The sequence below is a fragment of the Miscanthus floridulus genome, chromosome 8 (genome assembly GCF_019320115.1).
Source record: "Miscanthus floridulus cultivar M001 chromosome 8, ASM1932011v1, whole genome shotgun sequence".
Taxonomy (NCBI): domain Eukaryota; kingdom Viridiplantae; phylum Streptophyta; class Magnoliopsida; order Poales; family Poaceae; genus Miscanthus; species Miscanthus floridulus.
This window is the reverse complement of record NC_089587.1, coordinates 225,156,274-225,172,982: the sequence shown is the minus strand read 5'-3', so window position 1 is coordinate 225,172,982 and position 16,709 is coordinate 225,156,274. Positions and strand designations below refer to the sequence as shown.

General features: G+C 46.0%; 4 protein-coding genes across 5 annotated transcripts; 1 reads left to right on the top strand and 3 right to left on the bottom strand.

Annotated features, from left to right (window-relative positions):
* Positions 1-1,988: 1,988 nt before the first annotated feature.
* On the bottom strand, positions 1,989-4,700 carry LOC136478340 (carboxyl-terminal-processing peptidase 2, chloroplastic-like). Its single transcript, XM_066476760.1, has 9 exons — positions 4,478-4,700; positions 3,932-4,274; positions 3,672-3,824; positions 3,172-3,254; positions 2,866-3,074; positions 2,611-2,679; positions 2,389-2,504; positions 2,205-2,280; positions 1,989-2,120 (listed from the first exon to the last, which is right to left on the bottom strand). Exons 1-9 carry the CDS (start codon positions 4,562-4,564, stop codon positions 2,075-2,077), a joined length of 1,182 nt encoding a protein of 393 aa, XP_066332857.1. The 5' UTR covers positions 4,565-4,700; the 3' UTR covers positions 1,989-2,074.
* Positions 4,701-4,841: 141 nt separating this feature from the next.
* LOC136478339 (uncharacterized) lies at positions 4,842-7,578 on the top strand. 2 transcript variants are annotated; one of them, XM_066476758.1, is made up of 2 exons: positions 4,842-6,443; positions 7,317-7,578. In XM_066476758.1, the coding sequence occupies exons 1-2, from the start codon at positions 5,057-5,059 to the stop codon at positions 7,364-7,366; spliced, it is 1,437 nt and encodes a 478-aa protein (XP_066332855.1). In that variant the 5' UTR covers positions 4,842-5,056; the 3' UTR covers positions 7,367-7,578. The 2 variants fall into 2 exon arrangements, with proteins under 2 accessions (XP_066332855.1, XP_066332854.1); XM_066476757.1 differs by having other exon boundaries at positions 7,314-7,578.
* A 967-nt stretch (positions 7,579-8,545) lies between these two features.
* Positions 8,546-13,083, bottom strand: LOC136478337 (alcohol dehydrogenase class-3-like). The gene is made up of 11 exons (XM_066476755.1): positions 12,946-13,083; positions 12,779-12,856; positions 12,413-12,666; positions 12,136-12,272; positions 11,411-11,457; positions 10,993-11,318; positions 10,306-10,388; positions 10,154-10,229; positions 9,170-9,327; positions 8,881-9,042; positions 8,546-8,794 (listed from the first exon to the last, which is right to left on the bottom strand). Exons 3-11 carry the CDS (start codon positions 12,450-12,452, stop codon positions 8,678-8,680), a joined length of 1,146 nt encoding a protein of 381 aa, XP_066332852.1. The 5' UTR covers positions 12,453-12,666; positions 12,779-12,856; positions 12,946-13,083; the 3' UTR covers positions 8,546-8,677.
* Positions 13,067-15,835, bottom strand: LOC136478338 (uncharacterized). Its single transcript, XM_066476756.1, has 9 exons — positions 15,548-15,835; positions 15,381-15,440; positions 15,099-15,146; positions 14,858-14,990; positions 14,677-14,753; positions 14,190-14,285; positions 14,040-14,110; positions 13,468-13,558; positions 13,067-13,362 (listed from the first exon to the last, which is right to left on the bottom strand). The coding sequence occupies exons 1-9, from the start codon at positions 15,773-15,775 to the stop codon at positions 13,246-13,248; spliced, it is 921 nt and encodes a 306-aa protein (XP_066332853.1). The 5' UTR covers positions 15,776-15,835; the 3' UTR covers positions 13,067-13,245.
* Positions 15,836-16,709: the final 874 nt, after the last annotated feature.

The following is a 16,709-nucleotide window of genomic DNA, read 5'->3' as shown; positions in this document are numbered from 1 at the left end:
GCCTAATCAGCCAGAGGTGGCGCATAGGGAGAAGAGATTACAGTTGGCATATAATTAATTCTAACATCCCCCCGCAAGCTGAACGTCGGTAGAACGAACGTTCAGATTGGAGCGAAAGTCGGTGAAGACGGAGGAGGGTAGTCCCTTGGTGAAGACATCAGCGAATTGCGACGTGGTGGGCACATGGAGAACACGAACAGCACCAATGGCCACCCGTTCACGGACAAAGTGAAGGTCGATCTCCACGTGCTTAGTGCGCTGATGTTGAACAGGGTTGGAGGAGAGGTAGACGGCGCTGACGTTGTCGCAGTAGACGAGGGAGGCGGTCTTCAGGTGGTGGTGAAGTTCCTGAAGAAGCTGCTGCAGCCACACGACTTCGGCGACTCCGTTGGCGACGGCGCGGTATTCGGCCTCGGCGCTGGACCGAGAGACCGTGGGTTGCCGCTTGGATGACCAAGAGACAAGGCTGCCACCGAGGAAGACAGCATATCCTGAGGTGGAGCGGCGAGTGTCGGGGCAGCCAGCCCAGTCAGCGTCGGTGTACACAATGAGCTGAGTTGGTGCAGAGCGGGGTATGATCAAACCATAGTCAACGGTGCCCTGAAGGTACCGAAGAATCCGCTTGGCTGCAACCAGGTGAACTTCCCGAGGGTCATGCATATAAAGGCAGATTTGTTGAACAGCATAGGCAATGTCAGGCCTTGTGAAAGTCAAATACTGCAGGGCGCCTGCAAGGCTGCGGTAGGCGGTGGGGTCTGCCACGGGAGGACCATTATCTGCAGAGACTTTGGCACAAGTGTCAACCGGAGTGGAGCAAGGTTTGCAGTCACTCATGCCGTGCCGACCAAGGATGTCCAGAATGTATTGCCGCTGAGAAAGAAGGAGAGTGTCCTTGGTGCGCTGAACTGCCACGCCGAGAAAGTGGTGCAGAGGGCCAAGATCCTTCATGGCAAATTCATTCTTCAGAGCCATAATCACACGGTGGAGGAGCTGCTCGGAGGAGGCAGTGAGTACAATGTCGTCCACATAGAGAAGTAAGTAGACCATCTCCGTGCCACGGCAATATATGAACAGAGAGGTGTCTGACTTTGCTTCAGTGAAACCGAGAGACAGTAGGAAGGTGGCAAACCGGCTGTACCACGCACGCGGAGCCTGCTTTAGTCCATAGAGGGATTTGTGGAGTCTGCAGACATGGTCCGGAAAGGCAGAATCAGCAAATCCAGTGGGCTGGGAGCAGTAGACAGTCTCTGACAAGGTACCGTGGAGGAATGCGTTCTTCACATCAAGCTGATGGATGGGCCAATCCCGAGAGTGAGCCAAGGTGAGGACAGTGCGAACAGTAGCGGGCTTCACAACGGGGCTGAATGTCTCATCGTAGTCGATGCCGGGACGCTGAGTGAACCCGCGAAGAACCCAGCGAGCCTTATACCTGTCCAGAGAGCCATCAGCATGAAACTTGTGCTTGAAAATCCACTTCCCGGTGACCACATTTGCCTTGGCAGGCCGGGGAACAAGTTCCCAAGTGTCATTGTCCAAGAGAGCAGTATGTTCTTCTTCCATGGCCCTGCGCCAGTGAGGATCGGCGAGAGCATCACGGCAGGAGCGCGGTAGGGGAGACAGGGCCTCGGTGTGCATAGCAAGTCGAGGCTGCCGGTACAGAGGTGGCGCATAGGGAGAAGAGATTACAGTTGGCATATAATTAATTCTAACATTACTGACTACTGAGTATGCAACAACAGAGACAAACAAGTTTCCAACAATGGCGACAATCAGGAAGAATCAGGGGGAGATTAGGTTGCCAATGGCTAGATCTGAGTGCTCCCCTGTTTAGTAAGCAACTGCATAGGAAAACCTCATAAACAAATTATTCAGGCAAAAGGTACTGGCCTGTAAAGTTCAATGATCAGATCTGGTCTATAATCCAGCCCGTCTGTTCGAGTAGAAGGTACCATTAAAAGTTCTCTTTTAGAAGGCCAATTAGTAATCCAGTGATTTTTCCAGGTGCACAATTAAGTAGGCCACCAGACATGGATAAAGCTCACATACCATGAAACAATTTGCGGTTTAAACAAGCTTACCATATCTTTACAATTTGAATTCCTTCAGGAAAAAGGCCACCACTGCATAAGACATAACCACGTTAAAATTTCAATAAAGAAAACATTTAGACATCAACATATATCCCAATTTCTGTAGTCCCAAACCTGTTATTCCGCAGATCCAACACAAAGGATTTAACATTGTTGTCCCTTAATGTCTTAATGGCTTCCTTAACAGATTCTGTAGGACGATAATGAATTGACATAATCAGCACTTCAGCACGACTTAGCATCTGAAAAACATCATGATGCTTCACAATGACATTATAACTTTCACAAAGTGGCAAACCTGCAGCATTTTGGTTAAATGTTGTCAATTTGATGTAACCGATCTTTGAGCTATCTTTGGAACCTGGAATCTCACACATCCTCGACCTCACTGGGTTTAAAGTGACTGTTTGTCTCCTGAAAATAATAAAAAAAGGATGGAATACTTAATGGCTAGTTTTCAGTAAATGGGTTTTACCCTTCTGTTCTCACTAAGTAAAAGGGGATTGTATGATTGGCTTACTTCAGAACGACATGCCTGGTATTGGTCCCACTACGAATAGACAAATCTACTGAACTTCCTTCAGGGCCCCTAGCAAATCAGTTGACAGAAGAACATCACCTCTTATTAAGAAGAGTACTCTATTAAGAATATAAAAAAATGTCCACCTAGGGCAACCAAAACTAGGGAATGCAAGTATATAATTATCTGTTTTTTTTTGTAACACTGCATTTTAGCCACTGATTATATTTACATAGTAATGATTGTTGGCCTTACTGTAAGCGTTCTGCGGCATCATATATATCCATGTCTTCAGTGCTTCTGTCATCAATTGCCAAAATGATGTCTCCAGGAAGAATGCCCGCCTTTTCTGCAGGACCACCAGGGGTGGCTGTCATGACAGCAACTCCTGAAGGTGATCCATTAATTGCCATTGGGTAACCAATCGACAAACCTACACCCGTGAGTGCGCCTTGCGTACCAGACTTCCTTCAGAAAAGATAATGACCTGCTTTGTGAAGCAGATTACACTAACTAGTTGGATCAAAGGCTTTTGTGGGAATCAATGATCGAGTTTTATACCCGCAAGCTCTTCAATTTCTCAGGTTCCAAGAAACGAGTAAATGGGTCATCCAATGTTGAAAGCATTTTCTTGATTGCTGCATCTGAAATTCAGTATTGATTAAGCAAAATGATCATAGAGAATAAAAATTGTACAGTGTGATGGTTTGCTTTCACACAAATCTGCAATGCACTTGAGTTCTGGATCATAGAATTCCCATAGATAATTAGCAATATACTAGCACTGCAGTTTGGAAATTTAGCTCCTACCAAAGGAGACGCATTGTAGTATCTGTCTGTGATAGAAAAGCTTGGGGCAATATGCGATGGTGGTTTCCTTTAAACACTTAAACTTGTCCTTGTTGTATGATAAATGTATTTGAAAACACTATGTTAAATGACTGTCGAATGCCTCATGCAGTTGTTCTGACCATGATAGAAGTGTGGTTGTGATGTATGAAAGGCCAGGTTCTGGTTCTAGTTATGAAAGGCAAAGTTGAGGCAATATTCAAGAATCATACATGTCTCTTCCCTTGTGTTCATCGGTTCATTGCGAAGGGCATTTTCACGGTATCTAAACCAACTTTGCCCATTGAAAGATTTGTCATAGTATGCTCGATCAACCGCGCGCCAAGCCTCCAGGAAAAGCAAGTTTTCCTCTGTAAGCGCCGATGCTTGGATCCCCCAACATCCAATCACAGAAAAGGCGTCAGCAGACATAAGAAAGAACCCAGAGAGATGATGAAAAGCCACATGGCTGTACCAATGATGGAACACTTACTCGAAGGTGCTGTATAAGAAGCTGCCGAGATGGACATGACCAGCACCACCCCTAAAACGACGCGCCCGAAACCAGCAGACATGAGAAGCCTGGATGCTCCATCTGGCCGCAGCGCGCTCATGGCCTTGTAGCACCGGCTGAGGTTGCCGTGCAAGGTGATCATCAGTGAAGAGTAACGAGACAGCATTCTCCTTACTGGCCGCGTCAATCTGGACACGGATGGGGATGGTCCACTCGCCAAACACTCGGTGGATCTCCTAGAGCATTGCTTCGTTTGGGCGAAACAGTAGGCAGCCCGCAGTGGTGGGCGGGGCAAGGGTTCCCATAGCGATACGACTGCTACCTGCGGTTCAGTCAGCAATGGTTCAAAGTTCAAACGATGGCTAGTCGCTAGCTAGTCCCCTCACCCAGAAGGCCAGAACCGACCTACACGAACCCCACCCGGGGCCCCAATTGCTTTGATGAATGAAGTATACAAACAGCAGAGCTTGAGAGAAGGAAGGAAGGATGGGTGGGTGGCGGAGACAGCAAGCGGGGTGTGATCACCGTGTGAAGGCGGCGAAGGGACGCCCGCGACGGCGAGGCGGAAGACGCGGCGTCGGAGACGAAGAGCGGGCGAGAGCACGTCGCCATCGATCCTCCCCCTTTTCGCTCACCCGTCGATGGCTTTTCGAATGGAATGGAGACTCGAGAGGGCGAGGCCTCCAGTTTTCTGGGGTCGCCGCTTTTCCAAGGCCAAATTGGAAAAAATTCTTCTGCGAGGAGAGGAGCCGAGGAGTGGATAACGGCCACGGAATTGCCAGGCGCTGAGAGCCTGAGACACCACGAGCTCAGCTGGTAGACGACGACGAGTCGACGGCGACGCTGGATTGGGCTAAGCGGTCTGGCCCACCACTCTGACGAGGCTGCACTTTTTCCGGGCGGGCTGGGTGGATGGGCAGCGGCCACGCCACTCGATAGCGACTCGCGTGTGTAGGTCGGGCCAATGAGGGGGTAACTATTGGGCTGGGCCGTATCTGTCCGAGGCCCACTTGTCTGACATCGCTTCGTCGTCTTGTTTTGCTGAAGAGACACCCGCCGGCGAACTAAACCCTCGTCAGTCTTTCCCACCCGCCGGCCGCCGCCATGGACGCCGGCGACGCCTCCACATCGCTTGCCCTCACGGCGGCGGAGCCATCACCGCCGAGCCCCACCAGGAGGAGCAAGAGGCCGGGCAAACCGCCGAAGCGCTTCGTGCACACCCCGATCCCGCCCTCCATCCTCTACGACCCGACCCTGGCGGCCGCCGCCACCTCCCTCCTCCCGGCCAGCTACAACTTCGAGCTCCCCAAGACGGCGCACCGCATACGGTCTGCGGCCGCCCGCCGCGTGGCGCTGCAGCTCCCCGAGGGCCTGCTCCTCTTCGCGCTCCCGCTCTCGCACCTCCTCGCGCCCTACCTCGAGCCCGACCCCGCCAACGACGTCCTCGTCCTCGCCGACGCCACCTACGGGGCCTGCTGCCTCGCCGACCGCCCCGCCACGGCGCTCGCCGCCGACGTCCTCGTCCACTACGGCCACTCCTGCCTCGTCCCCGTCACGTCCTCCCTCCTCCCTGTGCTTTACGTCTTCGTCGAGATCCGCGTCGACGCCGCTCGCCTCGCCGCTGCCGTCCGCAACGCCTTCCCGGACCCCGCCGCCGCGCCCCGCCTCGCCATCGCCGGGACCGTGCAGTTCATCGCCGCGGTGCACGCCGCGCGCGAGATGCTCACGAAAGAGGGCTACCGCGACATCGTCGTGCCGCAGGCGAAGCCGCTCTCCGCCGGCGAGATTCTGGGGTGCACCGCCCCGACGCTCAAGAAATCGGAGGAGGTGGGCGCGGTGGTGTTCGTCGCCGACGGGAGGTTCCACCTCGAGGCGTTTATGATCGCCAATCCCGGGGTGAAGGCCTACCGTTTCGACCCATTTCTTGGGGTTCTCGTTCTGGAGGAGTATGACCATGTTGGCATGAAGCAGGCGAGGAAAGCGGCGGTGTTGGCGGCGAGGAAGGCCAAGAACTGGGGAGTCATACTCGGGACCCTGGGAAGGCAGGGGAGCACGAAGGTTCTCGACAGAGTGGTGGAGCATTTGGAGGAGAAAGAGTTGGAGCACACAGTGGTGCTCATGTCGGAGCTTTCCCCGGCGAGGATGGAGCTGTTTGGAGATTCGATTGATGCCTGGGTGCAAATTGCTTGTCCACGCTTGTCCATTGATTGGGGGGAGGGTTTCAAGAAGCCAGTGCTGACAACCTTCGAGTTTGATGTCGCACTGGGCTATGTCCCTGGGTGGTGGGAGAAGGGGAGCAGGGAATGTGGTGGTGAATGTGGTAGTGGGTGTTGTTCAGGATCAGGAACTTGTGGAAACTGCAACTGCAGTGGTGGGGATTTTGGTGGTGACTACCCGATGGATTATTATTCGCAAGATGGAGGTGATTGGAATAGCTGCTACATGAAGAAGAAGCCATCTACTGGCGAGAGGAAATTGCGGGTTCGGATTGGTAAGCACTCAAATTCTTAACACTTCATACACAGCCTCCGTCTGCCGTTTGTCTTTTCTTATCCTGCACATTAGAACTTGGATGATGGTCGTTGTACTTGATGTTTGTTAAGTGATTAATATTTGCATATGTTCAAACAATCACTATAAAATTAAAAACGCATGCATCTTGCTGTTGAACTGTCCTAGTAGCTTATTTTAATTGATCAACTTGAATCAACATTTCTACAAACTCTGGCATCACTGAATCATACTTGTATGACCCAATATGCTATTTCCAACGAGGTTATCTATAAATTTACTACTCTGCGGTTAGACTTAATTTTAAGATACAGGGGAGTGTTTTGTAGCCTCAAGGAAAGAAAAAAAATGAACATTAAGAACTCTTTCAATGTTGTACAAATATGTAGTTGTCTGTTGTTTCATGTTTCAGCCTCTCATCCTAGTTGTGTATGACTGACTGTATGGAAGTGTGTTAGGTCAATGGCAGGGAGAAGTTTCATTTAGTCTAATGTCACAGAAGACTGGGTAACCCTAGTTATGTGTATAATGTTTAGTTTGAGGGATCACCCCATTTAGAAATGGCCATCCTTTGGTAGGATGAACCCATTCTTAGTTATTAAGTTAACCATGTGCTAGTGAGAGATGGGGTGGTAATGGATCAACCTATTCCATTTCTGAAGCCAAACAAAGTTGTTAGTGAAAAGGTGCCTTATACCAAACACCTCCGTAGTGCTCTGCAAACTGGACTGTGATGCAAATTGTCCTGATTTAATTGTGAGGTCATCGTTTCATGGCTATACTTAGGTAGCATTGTTTTGATCCCATTTTTCTTGTGCAATGGTTTATGTTCTTTTGCAATTCTAACTAGCAGGCAATGGAGTTCGAGCCGAGGATAAGCGCAGGAATCAGGACTGTTTGTGAGGTAGCCAGATGAATAGAGATACCGAGAACAGCTTCATGGCATTCAGAATAATTTTTGACACCAGGGTTTAGTTTGGTTGTACACAACGCTAGTTCGTTCCCAGAGGCAAATCTTGTGACAGTGTACCTGTATCATTGTACTCCACCCTTCATCATATATTGTAAATTTGTATCGTACAATCTTTCATGGTAATTCCCCTGATCGTTTTAGATGTGGCCAACCGTGTTTTACATGTCTTATTTGGGCTAAGCTAGATAAAATGAGCAATGCTTGATACATTGGGCTAGGAGTATCTTCAACAGATTACTTATCGCATTTCCAATATAAAAAAATATGCAATATAAAGGATTGTGGTTGTTCCAACAGATTACTCATCCAGTCATCCTAGACTCAAAATCCAGCCCCCTTCAAATGTAGATCTACCCCTTTCCCCTATCCACGGTATTGGTAATCTCCACTCTATCCCTTCTTCCCCAAATGTAGGTCTACCTCCTTTCTCCTATACCACTTTAGGCCTTGTTGGGTTCGTATCCAAACTGGGAGATTAGGATTGAAAGGGGTTGAAGGCCTTGTTTTGGGATCAAAGGAAAATGCCCTTAAAGTACTCCCTACCTTCTATATTATATAAGACGTTTTGGTTTTTTTTAGAATAATAGCTTTTGCTACACACCTAAATAGATATTATGTCCAGATACATATTAAAAGTTATGAATCTAAAAATGTCAAAACGTCTCATAATTTAGGAAGGAGAAAGTATTAATAATCTCCACTTCAGTTTCAGGATCAAACAAACACGCCCTTGAAGGTATTAGTAATCTCTGCTTTAAAGGTACTAGTATTGGTGGAGAAGAAAATGCTACACTAATAATAATAAATCACCTATGTAAACTTAATATGTTAGATATGCTCTAAGCTACTCCCTCAGTTCTAAATTATAAGTCGTTTTGACTCTTTTTTTTGTACATTCATTTTGCTATGCATGAATGAATCAAAAAAGTCAAAGTAACTTATAATTTAGAACGGATGGAGTAGATAAAATGAGCTATGCTTGATACAGTTCAATTATCAATGCAAAGAAAATTTGACACACTTAAAATTATTTTAGAAACAGCACATATTTAAACCGTGATACATATCAACACGTACCACGTATCTAGCACACAGGAGTAACCATCATCAGCCATCCAACAGAACATATTAATATAACAGTAGGTCTCCATTCTCCAGGCCAAACGAAGCAAAAGAGTTCTAGTTCCAAAGACAAATATGGCCTATCCCGACATACATGCAAACTGTTATACTTAGGAATTTCAAATTTGCATTGCCAGCACGCAGCGCAGGCAGCCACCTTCGTGGAGCAGGTGGAACGCGTCATTGATGTCAGCCAGGTTCATGTTGTGGGTAATGTACTCATCCACCTTAATTTCCTGCGGACAGCACAAATTTTGGTTGAGCGGAGAACAAAAATTTCATCCAACACTTGATTAGGCAAGTGTTCATGATAGTGCAGTACCTTGTTCATGTACTTATCAACAAGCCATGGGACCTGGGTTCGGCTCTTGAAGCCACCAAAAGCTGTTCCCTTCCAGACACGGCCAGTAACGAGCTGGAATGGCCGTGTGTCAATCTCCTGGCCAGAAGCAGCAACACCAACGATGACAGAGGTTCCCCAGCCCTACAGGTGTGCACCCCAAATTTGAATAAGTGAAAGGGAAGGATATAGTACTCTCAAATGGCTGAATAAACAAGATACAATTCAGACATAAGCTGCAACACCCAGATATTGCAATGGGACTGCTTACCTTGTGGCAGCATTCCAGTGCAGCCCTCATAACTGAAACATTTCCAATGCATTCAAAACTGTAATCCAGACCACCATCTGTAAGATCAACTAAGACCTGCTGTATCGGTTTGTCATGGTCTTTTGGGTTAACAAATTCTGTAACTCCAAAGTTCTTTGCTGCAAACAGTGAGACAAAGATTAGAGGAAGCACAAGTAACTGCACATCCTGTACCAAAAGGCAATTTGGACTAAGAAGCTACCCCAACTGCTTGTATCAAGTTTGTACATTTGCACTCATGGATTGTCTTGGGAATTGACAATATCCCCAAAATGTACCTTTGACCATTGGGAATACATTAACACGAGGAATGTTGTAAAAAAAAATACACGAGGAAAGAAAAATCAGGTTCAGGAAATTCAGAACTCAAAAGTCACTCAGATTCAGTAACTACAGTTGTTGCATCAAAGTTTTCCTGCACTTCATAAACAATATGCTTTTGAACTTCTATTAGCTGGGCGGTAGATATACTACTTACATGGTAGAAATTATTAGGTTTAGCCTACAAAACATAACTTTGGAGATTTTTCTGTTCCACATTTGATAAAGGTGGCCACTTGTAACAAAAAGCAACAGAACTTAGTAGTCTCAATTTATTAACAGGTTCCACAACTTGCACAAAAAAGGAGACTTGAAAGGATGGAATATACCCAAAGACTTAGCCTTAGATAGGAGTGCTTGGAAAACAGCTATTCACGTGCCTGAACCTTGATTGCTTCTGCTGGGTTTCAACTCTAGCCTACCCCAACTTGTTTGGGACTTAAAGGCTTTGTTGTTGTTGTTGTTGTTGTTGTTGTTCCACAACTTGCACAAGAGAATGAACACTTAAAATACATTGGAAACAAAGGAAATTGGATTTGCCCATTTCACCAGCTGATAAACAAAAACCAACGCAAGAGGAGAATAGAGGGTCGATGAACAGAATTGCAAGGATATAAACCATACCAACGTCAAACTTTTTATTGTCAATGTCAATGCCAATAATTCGAGAAGCACCAGCAGCTTTTGCACCCTCAGCAACCTAAAAGAGAAACTCAGAAGTCAAATCCTATTCACTAACTCAGGTTTATGAGAATGACCTAATAAGAGAAACTTACTGCAAGTCCAACTGTGCCAAGGCCAAAAACAGCAACAATAGAGCCAGCTTCAACCTTTGCAGTATTCCACACTGCTCCAAGAGCTGGATGATTGTACTTTGTTAGATGTATGGACAAACTAAATACCACTTATTATTGGAAAACATTTAGAGGATAATGAGAAAATATGTAAAAGTGCTAAGCTGCTAAACATGTTCAGTAGTTCAATCAGTGTAGCACTGTAGCAGCAGTATGGTAGTTCACAATTAATTCATTTCACAGACTAAAAAAATAGGGATTTGCGTCATCACAAACAGAAATGGCGTGCAAGTTTCTGCATGAGATCAAAACCACTAACTTTTTGCTAGTTGCATAGATCATAAACAGATGTAAGAACATCTTGGTGATTGAGTATGTTAAGAAAACATTGGTACTAACTATTGCAGTTTAGGCACAAACAATGAGAAAAAAAAAACGTTGGTAGTGATACGAGTATACAGCAATACACTGAGGCAGACAAATATATAAGTATCACACGAAAAGTTACTTAGCACTAAGCCACACAACAATTTGTATGACAGGATAACTGTCCTGAGGATCAAGGAATCCTCAAAAGAATGCAGTGTGTGAGCAGACAAATATGTAGCCTGAATTAGAAATTTATATCCTAAACATAAAAGCCAGTAAACATATATGAAAAGAACATACCAGTAGGAACACCACAACCGAGCAGGCAGACTTTATCTAGGGGTGCCTGTGGGTTGATCTTTGCAACACTGACATCATGCACCACAGTGTACTGGCTGAATGTTGATGTCCCCATGAAATGGTAAATGGGCTTTCCATTTACAGAGAACCTGCTCTTCATATCATTCATCATGACACCCACGCCAGTGGCACCACGAACCTTACCACAGAGGTTGGTCTTTCCGCTCTTGCAAAACTTGCACTCTTTGCATTCTGCCTGGTAACAAGGAATGACATGATCCCCAGGCTGCACCTCAGTTACTCCTTCGCCGACACTTTCCACAACTCTATTAACACAAGCAAAAGAAAATTTGTCCATCACAGCCCAACAATGAGTTACTTCGTGTATGAAACTGAAGCAAATATATATGCTTATTACCCGGCAGCTTCGTGGCCAAGAATGCAAGGAAAGAGACCCTCGGGATCCTGCATAGAAAATGGAAGTATTAATATCATTCTAGCATTCTGACAGGACCACATGGTCAACTAGGTGTATTTGGTTTAAGGAATCAAATCACTCCAGACAAGCTAGTGAATCATGAGTCCATTCATCAAATTTGGTTGAATGATTCAATTCCTCACACTAGTACTAATTATTAGCTTGTAAGGAATGATGTGATGCATCAACCCATTCTATTCCACAAACCAAACAAAAAAGTGAGGAGTGAAAAGATGATGGACTAACTCATTCCTCAAACCAAACACCCTATAAATAAATATACCTGCAACTGCACAGCATGCATCTAACTAACAATACCAAGTTTCAGCAATATTCTTAGGTTACCACCAATGACACCATCCCCGGTTAGAAAGGGGAAGTAAGAAAAAGTCTTACAGTGCGCCATCAAATCTATTTGTTTAGGAACATTATTTTTTTATCAACCAGTCTATAAAATTCTAGGAACATAACCACAAGATGAAGTGACAAAATAAGAATAATGCCAAATTACATCAGAACAGCGACTGTCCATCAGCGTCAGGATTGCCATTTGCCACTATGGCTACCACACCCATGCGAGTGACTGGTTCATAGAATTTCAAGAACCCTAGATTGGACGAAAAAACCAAGCGAGTATGAGTGAGTTGGAGGAAACAAGACAATACCTTGCCGCTCCAGGTGTAGTGGTCGGTGTGGCAGAGCGCGGTGAAGAGGATCTTGACGCGGACCTCGCCGGCCTGCGGCGGCGCCACCTGCACGTCCTCGATCACGAGCGGCTTGTTCGGCTCGTACGCCACCGCCGCTGCACGCACAGGCCAGCCATGAACCTCCCACGCCAGATCAAATCGAACGCCGTATACGAACAACACCACCACCACTACCAGGAAACTAGTACCACCACCGATGCGAAGAAGCTAGAGAAGACAAGATCAAGAAGGTTACCTTTGCAGGTGATGACCTGGCCCTGGGTGGGGGAAGCCATTGCTTCCTGGGGGAGTAGGGGTTTGGGTGGTAGATGCGATGGAACGGAGCAATGGAGAGGCGCAGTGGAGGAGGATGTGGCTGTGACTATGAGGTCCCCGGGGATAGGGAAGAAGAAGAGCGGCCGGCGGAGCAGCAGGAGGATGAACTGGGCTGGGCCCGCTCTGGACTTGGGCTTCCCAAATTATTGGGATTAGCCACCATGGCAGATCAGTCTGAGATTCGTATAGAGAATTTTCTTTATTTTTTACAGTGATATAAAAAAAAGATTCACGCGGAACATAATTAAAGATACGTGGTGCTGAGCTCTGGATTAAAAAAATATACCGTCAACTCTTGTTTCCTGGTTTCTTGTTTTTGAGCTTGCAGATTCATAGGAAAGATCATGCTCTTCCTCGCTAAAAACTATGCAGAATATATCATGCTCTTACTCATTCATTATAATTAATTATGATGGTAAAAACAAAATTTTACAGTTTTGAGTAACAGCATACCACATTCTGAAAGCACAAATTTGAGTACAAGCAGTTCCCTGTTGACCTGTTGTGTTCATTAACAAATTATTCTTCAGTCAGTCCCAAGCTGACTTCCATGTTTGCTTCAGGATCTCACCGATTATTCGTAATCACAGACAACTGGCTCTTTATTTTTGTACAGAACATTGCGTACACTGCTACACACATGGCTCCAGTGTCAAAAGTATAGCTATTCACATGCCAATTCGCTATGAACTGCCTTATTGGAGCATAGAAAGGCATGGCATGAGGTCCACAACTTCAGCAAGTGTCTGTCAGTTACTCCGATTTGTTCTCAGGGTTAATCTGTTGGGCTAGCAACAGCAGCCCAAAAGCCGCGAATAAGGATAGGCCGGTAGATGTGTAGCCAAGAACAAGCAGTGCGGTCTTGAGCGACTGTTTTTGGAAGAAAAGGGTATGGGAGAAGTTAGCTGGAAGGTCAATAGTAACTCACGAGTTGACTGAACTTTACAAATATTCAGGTTAGCTATGTTTTATTACCTTGGTCAGATGCAATGCATTGTCATTTGCATATTGCATTGTACTGTCAGGAACATTTTGCACGCCTAGTGCTAGTTGCCATGAGATGAATCTGGATCAAGAAATAGTGTCAGATCAGATGTATTTACTTCCTAATATCACAGATGCACTAAACCAGCCAGTAGGGCATTCCAATGATAATGTAAAATTGCAAAGTATGTCGAGGTCAATTCTTTAGACAAAGAATGTGACTGGCTGACCAGGGTTTGAACCTCGTTTCCACGCCAGTCGCCAGGGGCGCAATTTTATTTCTACCCTCTACCCCGTGACAAGAAAATAGAAGAAAAAAATGTAGTGTGGTGTGTCTCTACAATCAAGGGTGGTGTTAACTAGTTGCAGATAACTTAGGAGAATCTTTCAACGACGAATCACGAATCATGTTGGCATAAACTATGTAGCCACGTGAAGTGAAGCATCAACATCATACCAAGCGTCCCATAAACTATGTATACTTGAGAATTGACCAATATCAATCTAGTGAAACCCAAATTATACTTTCAGAATAAGAAATTTCGCGGGAGTCTGAATGTTACCCAAAAATTGCCGCTACTGCAGCACCGATATTGGCACTTTCAGCAGTCACTTCGAACTCAAGTTCTCCAAACTGGCAGGAGCAAAACACGAGATTTAAACCATGTTCACAATTCACATAAGGGTCATTAAAGTGCTTAGAAGCTTATTACCTTAAGTCTCCTTTTTTCTTTCATAGCCTGAACATCAGATTGAACCGCTGGGCGTGTCGATAGTATCTTACCATTCTTGATCATTGTTTCAGCAATCTACAGAAGTACTACAAAAGCATGTTACATTTGTACATGCCCTGTGGTTTAATCTCTTGACAATAATCAATACAAGGTAAGTTAGCAATGATGCAGAGAAAAAAAAATGCCTTGCTGTAAGTAGTGGACATATTTGTCATGCTAGAATCAACTTTTTTTTATAAAAAAAAATGTTTATGTGGAACCATTTTTTTAGCAAAACTACGGCAGGTGATTGCTGACCTGAACTTTATATAAATCATATGCTAAGGTCAGAGCATACAAGATTTGTAAAGGTATGTGGAACCATTTTGATCTCTGATCCCACTCATAGCATCGACAAGGAATAAGGTCGTTAGCCAGGAATAAGGTCGACCACAACTGATGGTTAGAGCATGAGCAAGTAGCTAACCTTCTTGAGTTCTCCCTGGCCGTACTGCCCCATTGACTGAAACCTCCTTCCAGCTGACCCCAGCCGCTTGCCAAAGGCTACACTACGTAAAGCAAACAGCAAGGGACGCAACCTTCAATCAATTAATCGAGGACTGAATGTTGACAAGTGGCAACATCATATAGATGGATGCAGTCCATGCCTGATTTGGCGCTACGCGTCAAGTAGGGCTCCATCGACGGCAGCTGCTTGACGATGCTATTTGATGTTGACGTATCAGCCAACTCCCATGCTTTCGCCAGGTTCAGGAGCAGATCACTCACTTCTTGGCCACACTATGTCTCAGCAAAGAAATGAGCTCTGTAAGCGCGCGCAGTTGCGCCGTTGAACTGAAACCTCTAGCATATATCTAATTGCTGAATGCTGAGTTGTTTGGTGCCTACCTCATCAAGGACTGGCCCATTGGAGAGATCAAACGCGGCATCATTGAGCTTCAACAAAGGAAAAAAACAAGTGCTGTTATAACAAAATATATTTTCCCACCAGATAGTAGGATTTCAGTGTGGGCGTTGTGTGATGCATACCGCTTACTGAAGTATCTATGCTACTAGTGATACTTTCACTAGTAGAGAGCATAATATTCTGAATGGAATTTTTCCACTTTGGACAAATGTGGGAACAAGCATAAGCAGGCGGATGTTAGAACAAAACGATGAGACACTTACGTCGAGACGAAGGTCGCGCGGGAGCTGAGCGAGGAACTTAGGCGGAAGAACCAAGCAATCCTGCAACCAACCAAATTACCAGCCGCATGGCACGGAAACAGTCAAAAGCTAGGGCTTTGAACAGATAGCGGCGTCGACTAGACACTGGAGGAAGCACGTCGTCTTACCGCGAGCTCCTGGAGGAGCGGCAGGACAGGCGGCTCCTCCTCGGGGCTGTCGCCGCCGGCGGAAGAGGAGGTGGAGGCGACGGGTTTGGGTGAGTCGGAAGACACCGCGCGCGCAGGAGGCGGGGACCTACGTCGCCGGATACGGAACCGGGAGGAGGGCCCGGACGCCCCGGCGCCGCCGGGGAGGAGCGCAGCGAGCAGTGGACGGCGGAGCACGGCCGTGGCCATTCGGAAACGGCAGTGTGCGTTTTCCTGTTGGTATTTTGCCTTTGTGGTGTTGGTAATTTCGGAAGGAACCGAACGGAATAGTGTGGCAGTTCTGGTTGGGCCCACGCTATCTCTCCGCTTCCAATGGAAGCGCGGGCCGTCGTCTCGTCGGCGACAAAACAGATCGCACGCAAGACGGCGACGCAAATCCACCCCACCTCTCTCACTACTGGAATCATCAAGCTCACGCAAGACTATCAAGCTCACGCAAGGTCTCGACGTTGAGGATGCATGAACAAAAATATTCTTCAGACCTCAATGTTACTCCTCTATTCCAAATTATAAAACAATGGGAGTTGCTATATTTCAGTCGCCTGAAATATAGCATTTTTTCAGGCAACGTCTTAGGGCCATCAGATCTGGATCCAACGATCACATTCAAAGCTGGTTGTTTCTGTACACAGGCAATATTAATGGGTCCGCGAATCAAACCCGCCAAACCTTACCGGGTCCGCCAAACCTTGACAGACGCATGATCCAATACCCGCTAACTGAAGTTGGTGCTCGGCTGGGCTAGAATTGAACTATTGGCCCAGTAAACACACTCTTTTGAAGGGTTGCCCAGTAAACACACTTAACGTATCTATCCCACTGTAGAACGAGTCTCTACCACAAATTAAAATTGACAGAGTACAAATTTTATTCCACTGTTGCAAAAATAGACAATGAATATGGTCTTCAAAAGTTACAACACAAGAATATGAAAATTGAACGTTTCAAATAGTGCAAATACTATATATTGTTACTACAATTATATTGTATATGTATATAAACACAGAAGTGAAACTAATAACTAGTATTATAAATCCATCATGCAACAAACTGTTCAAAATTACAATGGTCCAAACAGGCAATGGCAGGTTATTTATAGATATCACATACACAGTTGGAACCA

Bases quoted from the DNA above. Each gene is read 5' to 3' on its own strand.
- LOC136478340 (XM_066476760.1), bottom strand. From the start codon at position 4,564: ATGGCGACGTGCTCTCGCCCGCTCTTCGTCTCCGACGCCGCGTCTTCC. The intron at 2,505-2,610 runs GTAAGCCAATCA...TATTATTTTCAG, and splicing joins ACCAGGCATGTCGTTCTGAA to GAGACAAACAGTCACTTTAA. The intron at 2,121-2,204 runs GTTTGGGACTAC...TGTCTTATGCAG, and splicing joins TTGGATCTGCGGAATAACAG to TGGTGGCCTTTTTCCTGAAG.
- LOC136478339 (XM_066476757.1), top strand. From the start codon at position 5,057: ATGGACGCCGGCGACGCCTCCACATCGCTTGCCCTCACGGCGGCGGAG. The intron at 6,444-7,313 runs GTAAGCACTCAA...AATTCTAACTAG, and splicing joins GAAATTGCGGGTTCGGATTG to CAGGCAATGGAGTTCGAGCC.
- LOC136478338 (XM_066476756.1), bottom strand. From the start codon at position 15,775: ATGGCCACGGCCGTGCTCCGCCGTCCACTGCTCGCTGCGCTCCTCCCC. The intron at 14,991-15,098 runs GTAGGCACCAAA...GCTGAGACATAG, and splicing joins ATGGGCCAGTCCTTGATGAG to TGTGGCCAAGAAGTGAGTGA. The intron at 13,559-14,039 runs GTAACATTCAGA...TTCTTGATCCAG, and splicing joins GCAGTAGCGGCAATTTTTGG to ATTCATCTCATGGCAACTAG.
- LOC136478337 (XM_066476755.1), bottom strand. From the start codon at position 12,452: ATGGCTTCCCCCACCCAGGGCCAGGTCATCACCTGCAAAG. The intron at 12,273-12,412 runs GTAACCTTCTTG...CTGTGCGTGCAG, and splicing joins CCAGGTCATCACCTGCAAAG to CGGCGGTGGCGTACGAGCCG. The intron at 9,043-9,169 runs GTAAGCAGTCCC...GCACACCTGTAG, and splicing joins CACTGGAATGCTGCCACAAG to GGCTGGGGAACCTCTGTCAT.